Source organism: Ascaphus truei, chromosome 2 (assembly GCF_040206685.1).
Source record: "Ascaphus truei isolate aAscTru1 chromosome 2, aAscTru1.hap1, whole genome shotgun sequence".
Lineage (NCBI taxonomy): Eukaryota > Metazoa > Chordata > Amphibia > Anura > Ascaphidae > Ascaphus > Ascaphus truei.
The window spans coordinates 132,500,945-132,527,107 of record NC_134484.1 but is presented as its reverse complement, the minus strand read 5'-3'; the positions used below and the strand labels follow the sequence as shown (position 1 = coordinate 132,527,107).

General features: G+C 41.4%; 2 protein-coding genes across 2 annotated transcripts in view; one reads left to right on the top strand and one right to left on the bottom strand.

Moving 5' to 3' along the window:
* On the top strand, window positions 1-26,151 carry RMC1 (regulator of MON1-CCZ1). Its single transcript, XM_075585056.1, has 20 exons — window positions 1-360; window positions 4,317-4,393; window positions 4,732-4,816; window positions 6,262-6,318; window positions 10,046-10,132; window positions 10,351-10,491; window positions 11,138-11,238; window positions 13,327-13,416; window positions 14,861-14,966; window positions 15,064-15,175; window positions 16,051-16,095; window positions 16,828-16,881; window positions 17,479-17,607; window positions 17,782-17,888; window positions 18,039-18,158; window positions 19,851-19,928; window positions 20,743-20,847; window positions 22,498-22,566; window positions 24,290-24,515; window positions 25,206-26,151. The coding sequence occupies exons 1-20, from the start codon at window positions 262-264 to the stop codon at window positions 25,283-25,285; spliced, it is 1,968 nt and encodes a 655-aa protein (XP_075441171.1). The 5' UTR covers window positions 1-261; the 3' UTR covers window positions 25,286-26,151.
* NPC1 (NPC intracellular cholesterol transporter 1) overlaps window positions 25,071-26,163 on the bottom strand; it is a 69,878-nt gene continuing 68,785 nt past the window's right edge. Inside the window, exon 25 of the mRNA XM_075585047.1 lies at window positions 25,071-25,842. Within this exon, the coding sequence (XP_075441162.1) occupies window positions 25,760-25,842 (83 nt within the window). The 3' untranslated portion in view covers window positions 25,071-25,759. The remainder of the gene's footprint in view (window positions 25,843-26,163) is intronic.

Below are 26,163 nucleotides of genomic sequence, written 5' to 3'. Positions count from 1 at the left end.
GCAAGATAGAGAGGAGGGGGCGCAGAGTCTGCAAGATAGAGAGGAGGGGCGCAGGAACTGGGCAGGGGATTGAGTGGGTTGCAGGAAGGTATGCATGCATGTACTTGATTGGGGTGCAGGAGGGTGTGCATGCACTTGACTGGGGTGCAGGAGGGTGTGCATGTACTTGAGTGAGGTGCTGGCTCAGGGAGGCTGCAGACGCTGGACTATTTTGTGGACCCTCTGTTGCTGACCCCCTGCCAGTCTGGTGGATGTGCAGCCATGGATCTGGATTTTTACCTGGAGTTAAGTGACAGGCCTGTGCTCTTTGAGAAAGCCACCAATGTCAATAGTGTGTTCTTCGATGAGGCGAATAAACAGGTGAGACTGTAATGACAGGGCACTATTATTATTATATTGACAGATATATTATCATGATGCCCCCTATTCACACATTGCATGCTCTGATGTAGACACCACACGGGATTATTTTCATTCATCCAGGTGTGTGCCATGAGCAGAACTGGGCAGGTAACATACAGTGTATCGTCTAGTTAATGCAGCTAAACAATTCTTTTAGTGGGATGGTCTCCATGGAAAGCAAAAAATAACATGGAAGAAAAGCACATTTGTAATTAACTTGATTTGTTATTAAAAAATTGACACAATCAGTTTAATTACAAATGTCCATCTTTTACGGATACGCTTTGGTACCACGTTCCAGTGCATCCTGTTTATTTTTTTAACATGGACACCGTGCTTCTTGGAAATACATGTCCAAAAGAAATCATCCATTTAATTGGTTTCTTAAGATTTAAACATTCTGTAACATCTTGATTAGCACTCAAGGGGTTTGTGTGAAAAAAATGTGTGTGCTCTGTGTAAGAAACGAGTGTGATTTTATTTCCCCTGGGTTCTGTGCAATGGAATTCTCATTAGATATTCGTTGTTCTGCATGTTGACCAGTGGAGGGCAATATGATATATAGATATACATATATATCTATATATCTATACCTTGAACCCACAAATGGGCCACATATGACTAACAGCTGGTGAATACCGGAATTAGACATTTGGTCACGGCCATCTCGCCGCAACCATGTCTCCGCCGAGGGACTCTTCGCCGCAGCCGCTCCACCGCAGCATACTTGGCCAGCCGTTTTGCCAATAAGGCAAGTTATTTTACGGGGGTTTTGGCGGTTAGGGTAGGGGGGTGTTAATATTTTTAGGATAAGGGGTATTGGGTATGAGGGGTTTAAGGTTCTTTAGGATAAGGGGTAATGTTAGGGGCTTAAAATGGTGGTGGAGACATGCCCCGGCGGCGAGGTGAGTTGCTGCCGTTTTGCAGCGACCAAATGTCCTACACCTGGTGTATACTGTTCCACTCCTCCTTGCAATGGGAACTACTGATCTGCACAGGAGGAGGGGTTAGTATTCACCAGCAATTAAAGAGGCAGTCCAGGCGACACTTTTTTATGTTTGTTTTTTAAATAGGTTTGAAGCAGGGGGTCTCTGGGGCTGTACCATGTTGATTTTGAGCTCTGGGGACCCCCTGCTCCCTGAGATACCTCTGTAGGTGCTGTTGGTACGGGGATGGATTCACTATATGGTGATTTTAAACGTCCTGCAGGTCAATAGGAAGTTGCAACGTTGTCCCTTGTGTCTTCCTATTGGCCCACGTGACCGGGAGCCTTAAACCAGCAGAGAGATACCGGCAGCACCTACGGAGGGTTAGTATGTTAGGAAGCAGGGGGACCCCGGATCTAAAATCAACACAGTTCAGCTCTGGAGACGCCCTGCTTCAATCCTATAAAAAGCATAGTGTCGCCTGGAGTGCTCCAGGAAGCAGGTGGTGGAGCAGGGAGATGCTATAATCCACACCAGCAACATCTCCGCCACCCTTGGCACTCGGGAGAGCTGGGTGCTTGGGGGCCGTTGGTGAAGCCCACGAGAGCTGCCTGTTGCTCACCAATGACTTGGAAGTTTTGCTTATGATGATGGTCGTAGCTTTACAGGAACAGTACAAAGAGTGGAATGGTATTTTGCCTGTACAGTGTATGTACACATTTTCACAGTCTTACAACAAAGAGATTAGCGAAGGATCTGTGAGATGTCAAATACTTGGTCAGTGCTCCGTTTTTATAACCCATTAAACATTATTACCAATAATGCAGCTCCATACTGGGAGCGACAACCCGTGCAATGTACCGTTAAGGCTTTTTCTTTTTTATTATTATTATTATTATTTGGAGATCCTGGCTGCCTCCTACTTTTTATTTACAAACAACCTTTATATACTTTATATATCTCTTGTTGAATTAATTGATTTGAAACATACTCCTTTCTAAAAATGAAGCCCCCTTAAACTTGACTGGTTTGACCTTCTTGTAACCTGGCATGTTTGTTAGCAGTAACTTTGTTGGTGTTTTTTTTCAAGACACTGGAATAAACAGTTTATAAGGGGTAGGGGGAGTTGGTTAGAGGTTGATGGTAAGTGGAGCTTTCACATTTAAAAATTATAACTTTTTTTTTTTTTAAATAGAAATCAAATAATTTGAAAATTACAAGTCAGAGTGAACGTTGAGCTGGGTTTCATCATAAAACAGAGTTACAATTGAGAGTCCGTGCACTCGGTATGCTTTGTCATGTGATTCATGGTCACCACTTAGTAACCTAATCTAATAACGTGCAGAGAATCGCACTGCATGTCACGACATTCTTTCATGCTGAGGAGCATACTGTATAGATCAGGGATTCCCAGTCCTTCAGGACCACTAACAGTGCAGGTTTTACAGATACCCCTGCTAGAGCACAGGTGGTTCAGTCAAAACGATTGGCCCACCTGTGCTAATGAGGATAGCCATAAACCCTGCACTGTTAGCGGTCCTTGAGGACTGAAGTTGGGAACCTCTGGTATAGATCATTTTGGGCCTAGTATGTAGGTTAATTAGACAAGGAAATGATCATCCCTGAAATACTAGGAGAAAAGCAAATCGGTTTGGTTAAATAATTATCATTCATATAAGAGACGCAACCCGGGGTGTGTGGCATTTTTAGGCTGTTTCCAAACAACATATCTGTGTAATTGTTTTTTTCAGCATGAATTAATCACCCATAATGGGCTTTTTTGGGGAGGGGGAAGTTGCGTGTAAAGTTAATACGTTAAACAAATTCTGTGTTTGAACACTTTCGAGCCCCAGATTTTCCTACTGGACTTTCTACGAGTAGAATAACACAGAATTGAAAAAAAATATATATATTATAAGAGGATATGATCAGGCCCATAAATATTATATGGAGTGTAAATGCGGGGGTATCCAGTGATGGAAATTGAAATAAGATAACGCCTACCTCACTCTTAATCAGAGCACGCAGGAAAAGGAATAAATGGCGCCCAGTTGTCTTATATATTCTTGTACACCTGGTATAACCCCCCTAAAAATCCATCAACATCCTCTCTCACTGGATTGGGTAGATAACTGCTGCAGCACGGAGTCAGATGTACCTTGATCCCTCCTTTATCTTCAGGGCCTGATCGTTGTCCTCCGGTGTGCTGTCCGCGATGGTAGGTAAAGCAAAAATAGGAAAACCGCGACCCACCAATAAATTGAAGGACGACGACTTAATGTATAAAAAAGAGCTTTATTGGATCCTTGACCAGTAGACCGACATGAAAGTAGACCTCGACGGCGCAACTTGCGCGAAACACGTCCGTCTACTTGTCAAGGATCCAATAAAGCTCTTTTTTATACATGAAATCACCCTCCTTCAATTTGGTGGTACGTCGCAGTTTTCTTATTTTTGTTATTCTACTCGTATCCGTTTCCTATTGTGCTATCCTTTTTTATTTGTTTAACTAATAATGGTAATCTCAAGAGATTTAGGCGAAAATTGTCCAAAGCATTTAGTTACTATGGAGACATGATAAATACGATCTAGGATTTACTATGCTACCTCCCTCCCCTCCTCCTTCTCTGGGACTTATTCCTGGCATATGCGCCTAAATGAATCCTGGTCCTTACAGATCCCAAGTATAGGTGGTGCCAAAATGATGCAAATGTAATACCCGCACAAAAATGTTTTCCTAGAATTGTGATGGCACATACAGTATAACAAAGTTCGTTTCATAGGACACATGTAAGTTTAAAAAAAGCACATTAAGGGTCATTATTTTTTTTATTTTTTATATATAGCCAGTTATGTGAAGTTTTTTGTAAAAATATATATGTTTCGCTGGCTACCTTGGGCTTCTCTTTTTAAGAGTCACTGGATATTGATGGCCACTTGCTGGAATAGAGGTGATGATAACACAATCCTGCTCTCTTACTTTAAAAGGTATTTGCTGTGCGGTCTGGTGGAGCCACTGGAGTGATCGTCAAAGGACCAGAAGATAAAAATCCAATCTCGTTTAGGTGATGCCTCTTCTGTAACAGCACATTTTATATTGCTTGAGTTAAAGTTCATGTGATAGCTTAAATTCGACATGTTGCTCTGCATATGAATGAATGAAGTGTTTTCCAATCGGGGTAGCCTAGATAGAAGATGTACAAATGGGGCTAAGTGACAGGTGAGTTATATACATGGGGAGATACAGAAAGTAGCGTTAGTAACCCTGAATCAATTTCGCTGTGTGCTGTGTGTCTGTCAGTGTGTGGTGTGCCTCAGTGCAAGCAATTGATCGGATAGCTGGCATGACAGGTTATTTTGTTTTGTATGTTGTTTAATAGCAGTTTCTTCTCATTCCCTTAAGAATGGAGGACAAAGGAGAGGTGAAATGCATCAAATTTTCTCTGGGAAACCGGATTCTGGCGATGCAGAGGACTATTAAAACTGTGGTTAGTAATTTACACGCAATCCTGGAAAAACTGTTTTGTACGCATGTAGTTCTCATGTTACATGGAAGGGGTTTGTCTGTGCAAACTCTTGAACACAGTGACCTCACACACGAAAAGTGTGAGCGTAGAGGAAATTAAAATCATCCCATGTTTACAAAGTAACTTCAAAACATGTATTACATTCTTGCAGTGTTCAGATATTGATAAAAAGGGGCATTAATCAAGTACATTTTACCCCGTAAACATGTCACTGTAATTGCTACACTTTGCCCATTGCTATAAGATCTACTTGCCTGTGTAATCACCTCCTCATTTACTGAAAAAAAAGAACTTGCACTCACCGTTGGCATATGTCTTGTGCACTAGTGCTCAGATCACCTATAGAGCTCTGTCTGTCTGTCTGTCATCTGTGTAGCTGGACTCCATTTGCTTTTATTGCATATTACGTTTTGGAAATGTGTTACAGAAATCTAAGGGCTTAGACCTAATGTAGACATCTACTGCTCTCTAGCATAAAAATGGCAGCGCTTCAGGGCCCATGCCCCTTCATCAGGCTTTAATGCAAGTCTCTTTCTTTTCATTTTTACGTTTTAATATATATTAGTGCCGATCCAACCCATTGTTGTTCCTGTATAACTTCCTCCATGTGTTATGTAGTAAGTGACCCTAGAGAGAACTGTGTATTCATTACAACACACAGTTGAAGGTTTCAGTCTTTTATGAAATCCATCAAATGTCAAAAATATACAAGCTTTTCCTCTTTCTGAGCTGCCATACCTGAATAAGAAACCTGTGAGGTTGAAGTGCATACGCTTTGCAAACACATACAGGCATACCCCGCTTTAAGTACAGTCACTTTAAGTACACTCGCGAGTAAGTACATATCGCCCAATAGGCAAACGGCAGCTCACGCATGCGCCTGTCATCACGTCCTGAACAGCAATACCGGCTCCCTACCTGTACCAAAGCTGTGCGCAAGTGGGGAGACTATAGAGCCTGTTACAAATGCGTTATTTACATCAGTTATGCACGTATATGACGATTGCCGTACTGTACATGCATCGATAAGTGGGAAAAAGGGAGTGCTTCACTTTAAGTACATTTTCGCTTTACATACATGCTCCGGTCCCATTGCGTACGTTAATGCGGGGTATGCCTGTATATGGTTGAAATGAAAGATGACTTAATACCTGCATTTTTTTCTAATGTTGGTTACATAAAACACACCTTTATAACGCAAGTTATCCAGTCTTTTTTCCCCGAATGACTTGGATATTAATAATAATAATGTGGTTTTCCTTATACTGATATTGTGCCTGCCCTGTTTTCTTACATTATTGCCTATTTTGCTGAAGGTCACAGGGAGATCTCACATTCGGATACAAATGCCCGTGGCATTACCCCATAGCTACTCCTAAACATTAAGTTATGTTTTTATTTTGCAGGATTTTATGAACTTTATTCCAGATTTTCCACAGTTGGAATATTCACAGGAATGCAAGGTAGATATATAGTTATTGTATAGGTACCATACCACTTTTTTTTTTTTTTTTTTAAATCATTGACACATTCTGGCTCCACAGAAGTTATCAAACTCTGAAATTTATAGCTGGTGAAAAGTGACCTGAAAAACCATGAGGGAATGTCAGAAACTTTAGTGTAACTGCGAGCATTTACATGGGGAACAGATTGGTTCCAGATTCTGTAAGTGCATTAGTTTGTGAGTTAAGGAGATAATTGTGATCTTATCACAAGTCGTGACATTACAAAGATTTTGTGGAAATTGTCTTGAAACCAGGATTTCATAGTCAGTCAGGTTCTCCTAAAATATGTAGGATTGCTACCCACATTAAAAGACGAGAGATCCAAATCTTGGGGCATAACTCAATATGTTGTCATGAGTTTTCTGCCCATAGCAGTTTCAATAAATGTTATTTATTTATAAATGTGCTGTTTATTTTAATTGAACAACTACACTTGCTTAGACAAGTAAAAGAACCCCTCTAAACAAGCACTCATAAAGTGGTGTATGCAATGTACTAAGATAAAATAACCTTTATTGGTATATATATGGGCAGTGGTTGACAAATCACCAAAAAATCTACTCGCCACACAAAAAAATCTACTCGCCACCTAGTACCAAATGTGTGCTGCTTGGGCCAATATTTACTCGCCCGGGGGTTAAATCCACTCGCCCGGGGCGAGCAAATGTATAGGTTTGTCGAACACTGTATATGGGTATAACAAGTGATAGGTTAACACACAACACAATTAATAAAAAGTATTAGACTACCTCCCAGTCATAAAAATATACTGGTGGAGGTAGTGGACGAAGGAACTAGAGGTAGCTGGTACCTAAAGAAAATATATTAAGATCCAAATACAAACGGTGCCTCAGTGTGGTAAGTATACATGGAAAGGTGTGGTGTCTGTCTGAGATATATCAGACAATCACACACCTGTCAAACCACTCCTGATAGGGTTGTCACTTATGGAGAGTACAACAATATGCTGTAGGTAGAGTGCACATTATTACCAATAAGTAAATTGTGCACCAAACTGATGTGCTATATACAGCCTAGTTAGGTGGGTACTAGATGTAGGTGGTACTCAAATTAAGGGTATTAATAGTCTGAGGTGACACAACTGAAATGAAATAGTCCTTCAAGGCAACGCAGGATAAAATAAAAAGTTACCAAAAAGTGGGCTACTGTGTAGCTGGGGTAGTGAGACTGTAAAGTGGGAACCTCGGACTCATTGTATAACTAATTTCACACAAGGTCTCCATCTAGGCAGACTGACAATAATATATATACGTGTCAGAATGCCAAAGCCTGATATGAGAGCAGGAAAGAAATATAAATAGGTAATAGACTGCTGCTCGGCTCCTCTGTGGGGGCAGCGGTGGCAAAATAGGGAAGCAATCTGATACGTGAGTGTATGTTATGTAACAGGTTATAGTGTAAAGGACCTTACAGATAGCATACAGATGCCTAGTACAGGTCACCGGGTATACGCGACCTGCGTGTGTAATGTGGAGTCAGTGGTTATGCCATGCAGCTACTCGGTAGTATTATAGTCAAATTAGAATGATACCTGGGTAGTTGCTATATATGGTAAATCAATAACGGCTCCAATAGAACCTGCAAAGCTCCACAAAATAGTGTACAGATGTCAGGTACAGGTCACTAGGTGTATGCGACCTGTGTGTGCAGTAAGGAGTCAGTGATTATGCCCTGCAGCCACTCGGTAGTGTAGCAGTCAAAATAGAATGATACCTGGGTGGCTGCCTTGTAGCTAAAACCCTATCTAGTAACGTGTGATGACGTCACAGTGGGCGTTCCTCTGTGACGTCATCACACGTGACGGCGCGGCGGCATCCAGCATCGGCCTCTAGGCAGCCTCCCTCGGTGTTTTCAGTGAGGAGGTCTGCCGCTTTACTAGAAAGGGTTTTAGCTTATCCCACCCGGCAGTTTAGTGTTCTGTGGTGTTCATGAATACACCACGCCGGGTGGAGCTCTGCAGGCGCTGATCTATTGGAGCCGTGATTGATTTACCCTACACAGCAGCCACCCAGGTATCATTCTAATTTGACTATAATACTACCGAGTAGCTGCATGGCATAACCACTGACTCCACATTACACACACAGGTAGCGTATACCCGGTGACCTGTACTAGGCATCTGTATGCTATTTGTAAGGTCCTTTACACTATAACCTGTTACATAACATACACTCACGGATCAGATAGCTTCCCTATTTTGCCACCGCTGCCCCCACAGAGGAGCCGAGCAGCAGTCTATTACCTATTTATATTTCTTTCCTGCTCTCATATCAGGCTTTGGCATTCTGACACGTATATACAGTGGTTGACAAATCACCAAAAAATCTACTCGCCACACAAATCTACTCGCCACCTAGTACCACACGTGTGCTGCTTGGGCCAATAGGAGCTCGCCACGATGTTAAATCCACTCGCCCGGGGCGAGCAAATGTATAGGTTTGTCGAACACTGCGTATATATATTATTGTCAGTCTGCCTAGATGGAGACCTTGTGTGAAATTAGTTATACAATGAGTCCAAGGTTCCCACTTGACAGTCTCACTACCCCAGCTACACAGTAGCCCACTTTTGGTAACTTTTTATTTTATCCTGCGTTGCCTTGAAGGACTATTTCATTTCATTTGTGTCACCTCAGACTATTAATACCCTTAATTTTGAGTACCACCTACATCTAGTACCCACCTAACTAGGCTGTATATAGCACATCAGTTTGGTGCACAATTTACTTATTGGTAATAATGTGCACCCTACCTACAGCATATTGTTGTACTCTCCATAAGTGACAACCCTATCAGGAGTGGTTTGAAAGGTGTGTGATTGTCTGATATACAGGCATACCCCGCTTTAAGGACACTCACTTTAAGTACACTCGCGAGTAAGTACATTTCGTTCAATAGGCAAACGCCAGCTCACGCATGCGCCTGTCAGCACGTCCTGAACAGCAATACCGGCTCCCTACCTGTACCGAAGCTGTGAGCAAGCGGGGAGACTATAGAGCCTGTTACACATGCATTATTTACATCAGTTATGCACGTATATGACGATTGCAGTACAGTACAAGCATCGATAAGTGGGAAAAAGGGAGTGCTTCACTTTAAGTACATTTTCACTTTACATACATGCTCCGGTCCCATTGCGTACGTTAATGCGGGGTATGCCTGTATCTCAGACAGACACCACACCTTTCCATGTATACTTACCACACTGAGGCACCGTTTGTATTTGGATCTTAATATATTTTCTTTAGGTGCCAGCTACCTCTAGTTCCTTCGTCCACTACCTCCACAAGTATATTTTTATGACTGGGAGGTAGTCTGTTTAATACTTTTTATTAATTGTGTTGTGTGTTAACCTATCACTTGTTATACCCATATATATATATATATACCAATAAAGGTTATTTTATCTTAGTACATTGCATACACCACTTTGAGTGCTTGTTTATAGGGGTTCTTTTACTTGTCTAGGCAAGTGTAGTTGTTCGCTTCATGTCCCCTGCACCCCTGGCACCATTCTACAGACTGTAGCTAGAGCTTACCTCCTCCCTTTCCCCCATTCCCCCATTGTTTATTTTAATTGAAACAAAGTTATTGTGTGTATGCTACTGTCCTGAATTCACATCACTAACTTCGTCACTTAATAATTGCACTTGTTCTTGCCCAAGACCAGAAATGCCAGGATTTTGGGGTTCTGCTGGACCAGTTCTATAGAGATCATCTTTATAACAGATCAAGGAATTGAATTTTATCAGGTAACATGCTTCTGGGTATGGCCGCTTTTCCCCCTTGCTTTATGATGTATAACGTTTCAGTTATTCTGTGGTTTGTTGCAGAGATGCATTGTACCCTGGTGCATTTCAGTCCCCAACAGCATATAAAAGCATATCGGCACAAAAAGCAATGAATGTTGTCATTGCTTGGTTTTGCTGATGTAATATACAAGTGTCCCTTCCTTTGCTGTCCATTCCAGGTATTGCCCGAGAAGAGGACTTTGAAACTCTTGAAGAGCCAGAGTATCAATGTGAACTGGTACATGTATTGCCCAGAGACCTCGGTCATCCTGCTGTCTACCGCCAACCTCTGCAATGTGCTGCAGCCTTTTCATTTCCGGGTGAGCTCCATTCTTGCTCTCCTTTCTCATCATAGATTGGCTGAAACAGTCTCCCCATTTTTATTTGTGAAAATAGCTCTCAGGTTTTTATTTATTTACTTGATATCATGTGCTTCCGATGAGATAATTATCGCCATACTATTATAACGTTCATAACAAAAATACAATGACATATCTAGAGTTGCAGGGGTCCCAAACAAAAATGTGCCGGTGTCTGTAGCCTCACGTTTTATGTCTACACAAAATGATGCAGTTTTAAGCTTGCGGCAGTAATGATTGTTCTCTGTTAAGTTAATACTACATTTTTAATAGCGTGGCTGCCCCCAAAAAAGATGCCATGGTAAACTAAATAAAATAATACTTGTTTGAGTCCCTTGAACCCAGGTTTCTGTATTTTTATATCTTCATGCCCCTTTCCAGTCCTGAAATATTGAGCCCTGGAAAGCCGTAATCCAGGAATGCGAAATGGTCAATGTACCCGCAGAATGATAAATGCCTTTTTGAATGGCAGGAACGTTGGAATTAGGAGGGTGAGGGGGAAGACTGCGTCTTGTTAGAAACGGGGCTCTAAGGGCAATTGGTAGATGTTATTACTTAAAAGTTGTCCTTTTTTTTTTAACCTGTTTTTAATTTTTTTTCACGACAGGGGGGAACGATGTCAAAGCTGGCAAAGTTCGAAATAGAGTTACCAGCTGCCACAGCCAAATCGTTAAAAATATCTGAAAGAGACATAGCAATGGCGACAATGTAAGTGCCCCCAAGGCTAAAATTAAATTAAAAAAAAAGCTTTGTTAAATAAATAAAAAATAAAAAAATCAGAACCTGGAGTTGAACCTCTTTATTTATATATTTGTATCTCCTGGGACACGTACTTTTTATTTGCTGGTGTTGCTGATGCATTCTGGGAAACCAATATGGCTTGCACCCTCTCATCCATGGGCATATAGGAAGATGCAATGTCATCAGAGCACGACATTGCAGCTTCCTATTGGGTGACACTGGCAGCCATCTTCGATTTGACTTTAATTTCGCCAGCACATAATAAGGTAAATATTTTGGGAACTCGGTTTAACTCCGGGGGAGCCCTCAGATCCCATTGTGTTAAGAAATACGTTCCACAGTGGGTTAAAGCTGCTTTATATAGTGTAGCGAGTGAATGAAATGTGTTGGTGATCTCCTATGTGCTGCGTGGGGGTTTCTGCTTTATCTAGTAAGCATCTGAATGTAAGAAACAGAGGAACCTATTCCTTCAAATGTATTGCATTCTCTTCTTATTTTTCTTCCAAATTAAGGTTTTCCTTTTTTTGTTTAGGTTTTGCTCGTGATTTTTCTTATTCTTTCCTGCTCTCTCTTATATTGTCTTTCTATTGTGAGCCATACAGACTCGTCAAGTTAATAGGACAGTAAGGGGTCTTCCAGCCCCCAAAGGTGTCATATAGCAGAAGACTGCTTAGTAAATAAATATCGGCCTACAGTATGTGATGTCATGCTCCCTGTTTAATGATGCAATCGCCTTACTCCTTTTTTTTTTTTTTTTTTTTTTTTTACAATTGAATCATTAAAAAAAAAAACATGCACTTAAATATTCAGTTTTTTTCATTCTCCTCAGGAATCTTTACGATCACAAGAACATCTAACACACTCCATTAGATATCCTTAGAATGCTACAGCAAAGCAAACATGTCTAAATCTCCGGCACAGAGAATGACATGGCTTGTAAACGGCAACAACATCAAATACATTAAAAACAAATTCATGAATGTCCAAGACTGCACCTTTTTAATAATGCACGTGAGCTTGGATCTGTAAAAGGATACAAAGGGATCTTGCTGTAGCAGTACTCCAAGTGGGTCATTTAAATACAGTCCGAAGCGGTGCTACCGACTTATCAGCTGAACTCCCATTTAGTCAAAGGGACTTTTTGGCCTCTTTGGACTATATTGCTTTACCCCCTAAGTAATGTAACGTGTGCTATAATGTACTAAATATACACGTCTTCGTGTGCAATCATTCTACGGAGCAAATATACCGTGTTTAACCTCTGTTTCACATGCTGCAAAGCCATCTTCTATGAGCCTGTGAAGATTTCAGCTTCATTTAATGAACAGCGTATTGAGAAGAGGCTACAGCTTTTATTAATCTTTGCAAATGTAGCTTATATTCTGGCACAAATATTATGGTTTTGGGAAGTTTGTGTGAAATAATTGTGACTGTCATTAGCCAGACAGGTAGACGTGGAAACCAGTAAGTATCTGGTAGGAACACACTTCAGTGTGGGCTGAAATAAAAACTTGCCTAATTTTTACCAGGACACAAATTAGAAACTTTAGAAGCGCAATTCTATCTTTGGAAAGAAAAATAATTTCTGGGTATAGAACTCTTTTTTTTTTTTTTTAAGTGTAATAGGATCCTATTCCGTGAGCTCTGAAGAAGCCAATCACACAGCGATCAGCTGAATTTAAGTCCATGGTATCGCGGTGCAATCGGTCGCTTCAGGATTTATTAAACGACCCCCTAGAGATAACAGTGTAGGAAGAGTGTTGGAAGGGATGCACTTTTTTTTTTATATCCTTTGAAATGATTAGTAAAGTGGTATTGTATCAGCGGACTCTGTTTAACAGGCTGGATAGGCCAGAATTAAAATGGAAATGAAATAAATACTATGTATGTATGTGAAACATTCACATATTGAGTTCTTCGTACTGGATTTCATGCAGTCCTCGGCAGTATGTTAATATTATCCTCTGCTGCCCCATGGCAATGTTGTGTAGCTCTTCTTTTTGTTTTGTTGCTTTGGGATAACCTGGTCATTCTCTCTTGTTCTATGTTCCTTAGATATGATCAGCTTTATGTTTTATTTCTGAGGCATCATTCCAAAGTCTCCAACAGTGCGGGAGCAGAGGTCGTCTTGTATCATTTACCCAAGTAAGTGCAATGTTCTATACCGCCATGTCAAGTGCTAATATAATAATAGGAATGTATCTGACTGTGAATATATACATATATTCACAGTATATATATATTCACATAAACATTCCACCATCAATCTAACATTTCTCACTCAAACCTGCCTACCTCTGCTTTTCTCCCCTTTTTGTTAGAGATTATTAAAGACACTGTATATTTATATGTATATGTGTGTGTCTCTCTCTCTGTCTCTCTCTGTCTCTCTCTGTCTCTCTCTGTCTCTCTCTGTCTCTCTCTGTCTCTCTCTGTCTCTCTCTGTCTCTCTCTGTCCTCTGTCCCTAGGGGCAATCACATTGGACCTTTGGCCCGTCACTCCGCCTCAGGCCAATGAGATGGCTCCCTTGGCCCGCCCGCCCCCGCACACCTCTCATTGGCCTGTGACGGGCCAAAGGTCCAACACACACACACACACACTCTGTGCCTCCCGCTGCCTCAAATCCCTGCGCCTCCGCCCTCCCTTCCCGCATTGCCTCCAAGCTCACACCCCGGCCGCTACAGTCAGCGGGGGAGCGGCCGCACGGGAGCGAGCGCCCGGGACACAGCAGGGGAGCGGACAGCCGGCCGGGGGAGCGGCCACAACACGCTGCCTCCCGCCTCAGATCCGCGAGTGGCCGGACGGGTGAGGGAGCGAGCGGGTGGTAAATAATAATACCTATTACGGATTTATATCCCGGGCAACGCCGCGTGTGTGTGTGTGTCTTTTTAATAATCTATAAATAACAAAAGGGGGGAAAAGCAGAAGTAGGCAGGTTTGAGTGAGAAATGTTAGATTGATGGTGGAATGTTTATCAAACACAGGCTTTTAGGATCTCTTGGGTCGTTATTACCAAGCGGCCTCTGATTTTCTCTACCCTATGGGGTGAAGTTAGGGCTGTCTGCATGGTTACATAAGGCTAAGTAGTTTTAATTGGCTCTACACTGGATTAACAACTGCGTACACCAGGAGGGGCTGTGTTGGTTTAAAATGCAGCTGCTCAGCAAACTGTCTGTGCACCTGTTTACCCTTCATTAGCCCATGTGTACATACTTTCCTATGTGTGAAATAAAGTGAAATGGTTATGGGGATCTGGAGGAATTTTGAGTAACATATAGTGATATCTATCTCTATCGTAGGTATGGTAAGGCAATCCTTTTGGATCAATAGCAAAGTGAATATGTCAAGGAGTAGTATATCCAATAGATGGGGGACCAGGACACCTGCATTAGTGCAATAACTATTAAATGTAGATCGACGTTTCGGTCCCCAAAGGACTGAAACGATGAGAAAGGTCCCATTGGGGTCTAACATCTATATGTAATAGTGATTGCACTAATGTGGTGGTCCTTCCTGCAATTGTATGTATACACACACGTCCTTGATCTGTACGTGACGTTTTTCTCTATGCTGTTGGTATTTTAACAGGGAAGGCTACTGTAAGAAGACGCACATCTTGAAACTAAACAGAACGGGAAAATTTGCTCTTAATGTTGTAGATAATCTGGTAGTTGTTCATCATCAGGATACAGAGGTGAATGTAGTTTGTTGATTTATTTTTTTATTTGGTTTTAGGTAGAAAAATCTCAATGCACATTTCGAGCTATATTATTTTCTTCTTCCTCTTTCAGACGTCTGTCATTTTTGACATCCGGTTACGGGGGGAGTTTGATGGCACAGTTACCCTGCACCAGCCAGTGCTTCCTGCTCGCTCTATACACCCGTACCAGATTCCTGTGGCAGGTAGCTGACAGCCTATCGGTCACTGAGCTATGACCATTAAAGCAAAGGCACCAGCAAAATACTTTTTAGTTACTGGCTCTGGGGGGGGGGGGGGGGGGGGGGGGGGGAGGGGGGTAAAAATATGGGAACTGGATCAGATAGAGTCCCCTCACTAACACCAAGAAGAGTACAGTGGGACTAACTGGTAAAATGGACGATATACGCACATGGTACTTCTAAACCTTTTTAAGTTGCCCACTTCTAGAATGTGATCACAAAAAGATATTTTCATTTCTTACCAGTATAGGCTGATTCTTCCCCCCCCCCCCCCCCCCATGTCATTTGAAATGAAATGGGGTATTACAGCATGACACCCTTTTTACCTGTTTCCCATCAGTCATTGTAAACTCTTCTCTCCCCCCCCCCGAAAGAAAACTCCATATGATTTTGACTCTAGTTTCTTTTATAACCAGTTAGAAGTAATCCTCTTTTCTTGCTCAATGCAGTGTATAAATGTACCCGTTATTACGGTCTGACATTCAAATAACATTGGATGGATAAAGTAAAGAGTGGCTTTAAAAGTTCTTTCCAGTTGTCGCACCATCAAGCTAACTATTCTTTGTAGGAGTGCCCAGTGATAATGGCACCGCCCTTATGAAGTGGGAAATCAAAGATTTAAACCCACTGCCAAATCATTGACTTTAAACATGTCCCTTTTACTTCTCTGTTTCTCAGGCATCGTATAATAGGTGATGGGTTCTTTTGAGGATCAGAAGTGAATTCATTGTTGTGTGTGAATTCCATGTGCATCATCATGTAGATTGTGAACACTGCGTGAAAAAATATTCTTGCTTACATTTCTCCACATAGACTGTCATTTATCTTTCCCTTTGCAGGTCCTTCAGCTGTGGTCGGCCTGCCTCCTTTGCCCTGCAAACTCTGTATACTTTCTATTGTGTTTCGGGGGGGGGGGAGGGGGGGAGAGGGAGGAGGAGGTGGAAGTGGAAGTGGCCCTGGGTAAGGGGTTAAATCATTTGGCATGTACATGGTAAAGTGACTTTATTGGCATTCTAGCTATATTGTTGGGTTAGAGACCTGATCTGGAAACTAAATTAAACTTATCTTACTACTATATCATTTCACTTGATATATCCATTTCCTGTAGACATCACGGTTGGACTTTACACTCTATATAACCGAACATTGAAGCACCAAGGCAAAACTTATGAATATTGCCTCTTGAGTAGTTGTAGTGTCTCTTGTGTTGCGTAACCACTTAGTTATTCTCAACCTTTTAAGAACATTGGAACCAATTTTAGAAAGGCCTCCGAATCTTACTATACATAGCAATAGTATAATTTTATACATGGTTTGTTTTTCAATTTATTCGATCAAGTTGCCTCCTTTTGTAGCATATATTAATTGATGTAAAACAATCATGTAATAGGGTTTTATAATATTTTTAGATTATTTTATTAAATGCATTTAACATCTAATAAAAAAAAGAATAATGGTTTCTTGGAACTCCTTGTTGACCTCTTGATGTACCCAAGAGTTCTATGGAACATCGGTTGAGATAACATGACACCAGGATGCAAGTGGATCTTTCCATAAAATATGTATTCAGATGTTGAACAGCGGCAGCACTATGCAACATTTTCTTTAACAAACAGATTCCTCATCTTGGATTGTCTTTCAGCCAGATATAATAATCAGCGCTAGTGAAGGTAAGCCAAACACAAGCTACATTTCAGTATATTGCACTGGCATTTAGTTTTGCTATCTGGAGATATTAACCATGTTCAAAATGGCCTAGCACAAATAGAATGCAGGGTCTTTCTTACCAATGTTTATAAGATGTGTTGTATTACTTGCTTCTTATGTGTATATGTGAAGTGTTCTCCCACCAGTAGCTCTGCTTATAACCTAATTTAGATTGGCTCCCGATTTGGTATTCTATAGTACAGCAGGAAAGCTATCAAATCAGGGCTTTAGAAATGCTGACATTTACATATTTATTTGTGTACTTCCATTTGGATTGAGAAAATAGACCCGTTTTGCCATAAAACATGACAGGAGATCTGTATGGGATGTGTTTTGAAGCTTCATGTACAAATACCTCTGAATTCTGGTGCTTTAAAATCCAGACCTTGAAATACTTTTGACTCGTAGAACAGCTGTGGCTGAAATTTGGTGCCCATCCATTTTTTAATTGCTGTTTCCAGATTTGGTGGAAGTTGGAGCAGTGCAGTTTGATAGATATTGTAGATGTGAGATGTGAGCTAGTTTGGCTACAACACTACGCGTTTGTCTCTTGCACACAGGGTACCTGTGGTATATACGGATCAAACTTCAGCCAATAGTTCATTTGCTTCCAGACAAAGGAAAACTAATGGATTTCCTTCTTCAGCGCAGAGACTGCAAATTGGTTATTTTATCCGTGTGTTCGCAAAGTAAGTTCAGACCGCATTTCTCAGCTCTGACCGTTCCGTGTCAGAGGGGACCTGCCCTTTATTGGGCTCTCCGATCGCCCTGCTGCTTGTAACCCCTTCAATGCTGGGTTAGCCTGGAACATTTTCCCCATATATACTTTTCATAATGACGTGTCATATTTTTGTTCTCCCTAGTGTTAACTGAAACAGAGAGAGCGTCGCTACCGGTCATTGCTACAGTCTTTGACAAACTCAACAGTGAATATAAAAAGTACTTGAATGCTGAGCACAGCTACACAGTGGTAAGTCGTGCACTAAATGCTGAGTTAGGGGACTGTTTGATTGTTAGTTCATTTGTTTAGCTTCGCATCCCTATTAAAATGAGAAATGCTGCCTTATGACTGTGCTCGTTAGCTGACAAGGAATTTGTGTTAATGTCCTTCGTGGTGCAGGCTGTGGAGACCAGTCAGGGCAGAAGCAACCCCCTCCTGAAACGACCAGTGCGTAGCCAGGCTGTCATAGACCAGTCGGATATGTACACTCTTGTTCTGTCTGTCTTCACTGAAAAGAAGGTGAGTGAACCGAAGCTGTCTTTCTAGGAAAATGATTGCAATGAATGAGTCGACTGTTTATATATAAAAGGCTAAGGATGTCTACAACTCGTTATGTCACGTGCCAGATATATATCCTGCCAGGTACAACACATAGGGGCAGACTTGTCACACAGACAATATAAAAGGCTAACAATGTCTGCAACAACCAGAATGCCTCTGCAAGGAGGGAAGGAGATGTCAAGGGGGGGTGGGACAGCAAGGAGGGGGGAATGGAGAGCAGTGTGCACATGTGGCAGGAGAAGTGCAAAGGGAGGAGGAGAGACAGCAAGGTGAGTAGGAGGACAACAGAAACCGCAAGGAGAGGAGGAGACGGATGAAATGAGGAGAGGGAGCAGACACGGTAAGGCAGTGAGTGCAAAGAGGAGCAGGGCATGATGGAGGAGAGTAAGGTCGCACTTATAGTCCTGGCGACTACGCCATCCGTCGCCGTTGTAGCAGCGTTTTTTACCTATATTGTAGGAGACGAGATGACTTCCGGGGGGCGTGGCCGTGGCTGAACCGCTCACGTGCCTGCTGTCGTCACAATTTTTTTTTCTTTTAATTGACTTCAGGGATTTCAGTCGCGCCATTGCCGTAGCCAGGACTATAAGCGCGGGCTAAGGCGGGGAACAGGTGATAAGAGACAGCAAGGCATTAAAGGGAGGGATGAAAACGAAGCGTAATGTTTAATAACCTTTAAGATCTGCTAGATGGGCATATGTTACGCCGGGTACAGCTAGTTTATTTATAAAAAATGTTTTATCAGGAAATTACACATTTGAGTTCTCACGTTTTCAAGTATGTCCTGGGCACAGAGTCATAGTGACAATAGATGGTTACATTAAATTAATAGAGGTTATACAATCAATTTACAGACATTTCATGGACAGTTAGATAATTAATAATTGTTCTTGTATAGCGCTGCTAGTTTTTACGTAGCGCTTTAGAGACATTTTGCAGGCAGATAATATATGATTATGAGCGTATGTATCACAGACAAGATTCAAATTGTTAGAAACTGTACTTGGAAAGAGGAGAATGACAGATTAGTCTCATTCACAGCAAGACAAGGAACACATTGCAGACAGGATGGGGTTTCCACTTATTTTCTGAAAAGGTAGAGAATAGTTAACTAGTGAATATAGCTCATTAAATCTTGCTGGGCCTCATATCATGAAATAACATTTACATGTACATTTTGTTGGGGGCATTGAAAAATCCTGATGGTGGATAATGCCTGCTTTAAAAAGTCAGGGAAGCCCAAAATGTAGTTATGTTTTGGGAGGTTGACTCGCAAAGTAACGCTTTGCAATATGGGAGTGAATGGGCTGACCGACAGTTTGCAGTAAAGAGTTGAGGTTTTGCAGTGACTCTTAAAATACTTTGTATTTCTTACAATTGGAACATGTTCTGTGCCAGATGCCTGCAATGGGATTGTCACTGTTGGTTGGCTTCATTTTCTGCAGTCTGTTTAAAGCTAAGGGTTAAGTCTCCCAGACTCCCCAACGATAGAAATGTAAGTACCTCCAGGAATTTGGGGGTCTTCTTGGAGAATGTGGGTGTGCACCTGAATGCCACCAGGTTGGAGGAGCGACATTTGAAGTGTTGGGGATTACAGTTTGAAAGTGGCTGCTGAATTGAAATCGTAACGCTTTTGTTGTCCCTTTCTAGGAGGCCCCACACAGGTTTATCATAGCTGTTCTGATGGAATATATCCGTTCTCTGAACCAGTTTCAGATACCAGTGCAGGTAATAAGCACACTTTGTTCACACCTTGCAAAATGGCATCTAAATCTTTTTATATTTCTATATATTTAGTGGTTTTTTTTATACAACCACAACTGTTGATTGAAATTTGACTGAAATAACTCTGCAAAATACTAAGTATATAGAGAAGTTTTCTTTATTTCCTAACACAATGAAATAAAAGGTAGTTAGTCCTATAAATGATGTTGCATAAAAGTACATTTACAATCTGTATATTTTCTATATTAAAAAACAAAAGATTTTCAGTCTGTTGAAAGTCTAGAGCAAGTATGTTTCCCATCACTACAAATTCATTATCACTTTTTTTGTATGTTTAGTTTTGCTAGAATTTAAGAGCGAGCCAAATGTAAAGTTTTAGAGGTCACTAAACCTGCTCACTATGTTTACAAACTAAGCGTAAAAACTATTTAAGAACATTTATAGGTGTTTAGTTTGAACTCGCTAAACATGTGACGACCTCTGGTTCATTTTGCTCCTAGGAGCGCATTCTTTTCTCCGTCAAGAAGGCTGCTTGTGTTGGGCCATTGGAAACATTAGAAATGACTAAAAGTCTCGAATTTTCTTTTTTATGAACACCTTACAGACACGCACACTACTCAAACACCACTTGTTTACTATATTGTTACGTCAGTCCATATGCAAACAAGAGCTACAGAGAAGTTTCAATTTGGTCCAGCCACAGGTATGAATCCGTGCGAAAGATGGTAGGAAAATCAGGTGGTCTAAACAGCTGCGGTCTTGAAATAAGCAGTCGTCTGTCTACAATATGTGTTAATGTCTCTGCTTTCCATTGCAGCATTACCTCTATGAACTGGTCATCAAAACCCTTGTGCAGCACAACCTGTTCTACATGCTGCATCAGTTCCTGCAGTATCATGTCCTCAGCGACTCCAAACCGCTGGTATGTTTACGTCTCCCAGCCCAGAGCACATTCACGTGTCAGTCCATCGGCTCGAGTGGCCCTTCTTTGTTTCAGATGCTTCATTTTGATGAGCAGGCAGTGTTTTGGCTACCTTCCAGCGGTATTCCCCAAACAGGCCATTGACTTACCTAAAACAGTCTGCTTGAAATGACAGTGTTTACAGTGCCGGGATGTTTGAGGCCCATCTTCCCATACAATAAAACGGGTGTGCAGCAATTTAAGGCAGGGTTGAATGTGACTACACACCTAGAACCATGTAAAGCTCTAATAAAACAAAGTATGATAATTAACCCTCATATTTACATTGTTTGAGGCGTGGAGGTTACAATTAATAAGCTTCAGTCACGGCACACAATCCCTATGTGTTGTGTATAGTCAAGACGATGATAGAATGAGAATTACACCACACAAGCACTTTCCTAGTTCTGACCTTTTGTACCCACTATCTGTTTGATGCCCAATTTTATTTCCCTCTTTTCCTTATTGTTGTAAATATCATATTTTGCCTTTAAATGTCACATTTATTAGTTGGTGCTTTGCTATGCAGCACTGGTCATTTAACACCTGGATTTTCCCACTCCTGGGGGTGCAGTATTAGCTGATCACTCATGTTCAGTGTTCGACAAACCTATACATTTGCTCGCCCCGGGCGAGTGGATTTAACCCCCGGGCGAGTAAATATTGGCCCAAGCAGCACACGTTTGGTACTAGGTGGCGAGTAGATTTTTTGGTGATTTGTCAACCACTGCTCATGTTGATCCAACAATCAGCATGACTACGTGCAGAGTTCTGCTTGAACACTGGCCTAGATCAGTTGTTTCCAAACCTTCCTTCAGAGGGACAAACCAGATTTTGGGACTAACCTATCTATTGGTACACCGGTTAATACACCGGCTTGCAATGAATAAATGGTTGGTTCAGGGTCCCAGCAGAGTTGAGAACTACTAATATGGTGATAAGCACCTGGATGTGTCTTGGTCTGCAGCTTTAAGACATCTATATATCCTCTTTAATGTATTATGTAACAAGCATTTTTTGTTTCTATAGCAACCATTTACAAAGTCATATCCCCATCCTCTTCTGAAACAGGCTCTAGCATACCCATGTTTGAGCCCTGCCCTCTCTCTAGCAGTGCACCAGTTGTATCTAGTAACTGCCTGGTCACATGATCTTCCCCACAGAACTTTGCATCTTTGGCCCTCTTCTGCTGCACTGACAGCCATTTAGTGATCCCCCGAGCCGAATCTTCCTCGATCGATCGGCAACTTAGCTGATTACTTATCAGTGTGGATTGTATTGATGCACATATTTAAAAGACAAAGCAGCAGTCCAAGCTGCCAGTTATTTATTTAAGACTCACTGCCAATAGTACATTGCTCCTTACATGATTGCAAGGGGAAACAAAGTTCGTCATTTTAAGCAGCATCCAATTTCCGCCTCCTTGGAAACAACAACAATTAGCAATGTACTGACTAAATATTCTTAAAATAGCAATAAGGCATCCCACAATAGGGTATCTGAATTCAGCGAGTTGTGTTAGAAACTGCTGTGAATCTCTCCTGCAGCAAAGTTTGTATATTTCATATTGGTAGGATGTGAATAATTTCCCACATGTTGGTTTTCTTGCAGGCCTGCCTTTTGTTGTCCCTAGAGAGCATATATGCCCCTGCGCATCAGCTTTCTCTTGACATGTTAAAGGTAAGAACTAAATATACAGGAAAGCGTTACAACATATGTAAATTGTAATGGCAGCAGTTCTGAGGTGCAATACGTTTAGTGATTCTCAACAAGGGGGTTTGCAAACCCCAAAGTGTCTCAATGGGCAGTGTTCGACAAACCTATACATCTGCACGCCCCGGGTGAGTGGATTTAACATTGTGCCGAGCTCCTATTGGCCCAAGCAGCACACGTGTGGTACTAGGTGGCGAGTAGATTATTTTGTTCGGCGAGTAGATTTTTTGGTGATTTGTCGACCACTGTCAATGGGGTTTGCCAAAGAAATGGCATGGCAGATCTCAGGCAGAATAATGGGTTCCTTAGCCTGGGTAGAGACTGCACCCGTAGTAAGGCCCTAAACTGCACCATAGGGTGGAGTGGGTGTAGCTGATTACAGCAGGAGCTTCCAAAGCTGCTCCCCACAATGCTTTGCATCCACAGTGGCAAGGCCTTGTGGTGTGTGACTTTGGATGCTCTGGCAGTAATTGACGGCTGTACCACTCGTGCTAAAGGTGCAGTATGGGGCCTTAAGCATGTGTACCCCCTTCCCCTATGAGCTTAGTACACTACTGCCTGGGATAAGCAAGCTGTTTTGTACACAAGACTATGTAATGGGTTTCCTGAATATTTTAGGGGTGCACAAAGGTTAACCACAGCTTTAGGATGCTGGTTAATACTTGAATTATACATGTTCTACTGTAGATAGAATGCAGCCGGTAAAATTCAGAAATATGTGAATACTTCTTAAAGCTGTGCTGCTTTGGTTTTACATAAGTGGTCTGCCAGAGTTGAGCTGTTGTGACCTTCCCCTCCAAAGATGGACTTAACTATACCTTTAAAATCTTGTTTGGGAGAAACCATATTACCACTGGGGTCAGCCTGACACTGGTGGCCAACTTAAAGCCGTGACAATTGAGGTGACATTGCAGCTTTTGATAATCTGAACGCAACAGCCATCATTGTTTATCCTTGCAAACATTGGCAAAAGTTAAATCATCTCAGCCATGGGGGAGTCTGAAACGTGGCTTTAGGTGGCCCCCAATCACACATAAATGCTGAAGTGATTTGCAAGGAGTTTAAGTAGTTCTTGGAAAATTCACAATGGTAACTGTTGAATCCCCTCCCCCTTCAAGACGTCTCTAAATCTAATATGTATATAAGGGAAAGAAACTAAACTAAAAAAAAAAAAATTAACGCCAAGATGGGCTGTGGTTTTACGCTTTCCCTACGGTACCAGAACGGTGTAAAGTTAGGGGCATGTAAGTGAAGAGGAAGTCAGGGCACACACATGAGAATGTTCTGCGCGCAAGGAATAGCTCGTTATATACTGCGCGCGCGTGCGTGCCTGTGCGAAGACGTGCGCACATGCCGCACACTGTGTAAATAAGTTTTGAAATAAATACTTTAATTTTTTAATAACATTGTACACACACGTGGTGTTGCAAATTCTTTATTTTCTCCATCTTCCCCCGTCGGCCGGTGCCGTGCGTGCGGCACCAATATAGAATGGCTAACTAACCCCCGCCAACTAAAATTGTCGCACATGCGTAGCATAGAACCAGCAGTATAGAAATACAGGCATATGTAATACTTCTGTTCTTCCCTAGTATATATGCCTTAGGGCCTTTGGCTAATTGGAAGTTTTTGTACATATGTCTGGACAAAGGAGCTGTATTGATCTTTTATAATCTCTTGGCCTCCTCAGAGGCTTTCCACAGCCAATGATGAGATTGTGGAGGTTTTGTTATCCAAGCACCAAGTCCTGGCCGCCCTGAGGTTTGTGCGAGGCATTGGCGGACACGACAATGCCTCGGCTCGCAAGTTTCTGGATGCTGCAAAGCTGACTTCTGATGACATGCTTTTTTATACCATCTTCCGCTTTTTTGAACAAAGAAACCAGCGCCTGCGAGGAAGTCCTATTTTCACACCAGGTAAGTAACACAGACGACCTTCATACATTGTGTACAGGGGACAACTATTTCCAAATGTTACCAATGTTGTGGGCCAAACATAACATTCCCTTAATGCTGCGGTTTTTAAATAAATTGTAAAAAAAATAACTTTGCCTCATCAGGACTTGACATTCGCGAATGTCGCATTCTAAAGAGTGCAGCTTATTTCTCAATCATGTAGTTGGGCTTTTCTTCTGGAACAAAACACTTTCCAGTCAGTTATGAAACACAGCAAGGTTTATGCTGTTCCTAAAGAATCAGTACATAGATTGAGGAAATTTAGGCTGCTAATAATCATGCCTTGGTAGCTATTAATATTTGCCTCAAAACATTGAAATTAAATACATTGTGTGCACACAAACAGAATCTGAAATGTAGCAATTATGTCTGACTTCAGTCAGCAATACAGCTACTGCCGACCCGATACGCCAAGTGTCCTTACACAGGGGCTTCCAGCCGGAATCATGTTACCCCATGTGGTGAAGTAACCACATTTTGCCATCGCATTAAATGGAACAAAAAAATAAATTACAATTACCAAAAGTTGTATTTTATTTATCAATAGTTTTAAATTAAAAACATTACATACTGTATGTCACCTAGTTATTTTGAATGAGCTGGGTTGCAAACTGTGCCGGTTGCCTGATGCTTGTGCTCTGTGCGTTACAGGAGAACACTGTGAGGAACACGTCACTTTCTTCAAACAGGTGTTTGGGGAACAAGCGCTGATGAAGCTGCCAGCTTTCTGACTGACATACCTGCCGCTCTACATCCAAAACTGTATAAAGTTTATTTATTACATTAATAAAGTCCATGCAGCTTCCGCTTTGAATTACAAAAAAGTGTTGGCTCCTTTTTCTTTACAAAAGTTAATGTTTTAGCAAATTAATTACTAAAATATATTATCTGCATATGTGAATATACCCTCTAGTCAATAAAGCTGCTCAAACTTGCATTGATTTGGCATTTATAAAATACCCACCACAAATCTGGTATCCCCCATAAATTAATGTGAATGGAAATAAATGAAAAATTTTTTTTTTTAGTACAAACCTTTTTCCTACCAAAAATGTAACTTCTATATATACAAAAAATAATGTTTTTGTTGCTAACACTGTTTTCTGGAAGAATCAGAGTAAACGTTTCCTGCGTGCCAGCGGCAGAGCGTGTTTTGCAGTGTTGTGCCACTCCAGTATCCATGTCCCGTAGTCTGGAGATTTTTTTTAGTGGTTAATAAGTCTCTCTCGCTCTGTGCCTCTGTATCTTGCTAGTGCAGCCTGAACCTTGGCTTTATTCACTGCTGGCCCTGAGCGGAAGAAAGAAAAATGTTTGAACAATTTTTTTACTTACAGTGGGTTTTACGGAGTACGAGGAGAATGTTAAACCACTAACCAACTCTGAATAACAAGTTTATTTAGAGGTTTTGAAAGTGCTGCACATTTTAGTTTGTATTTATTGTACGAAAGATTAAAAGGGGTACAGGAAAATCAAAAGGGGAACAGGGGAGTTTTGTACATAGTTACATCAAGACTGTTTTAAAAATATATATTTTTTACAATTACTTGGGTGTCAGTAAAAAAAAAAAATGACATTGGTTTGTAAATATGGTGGGGGGGTTTGATTTTCT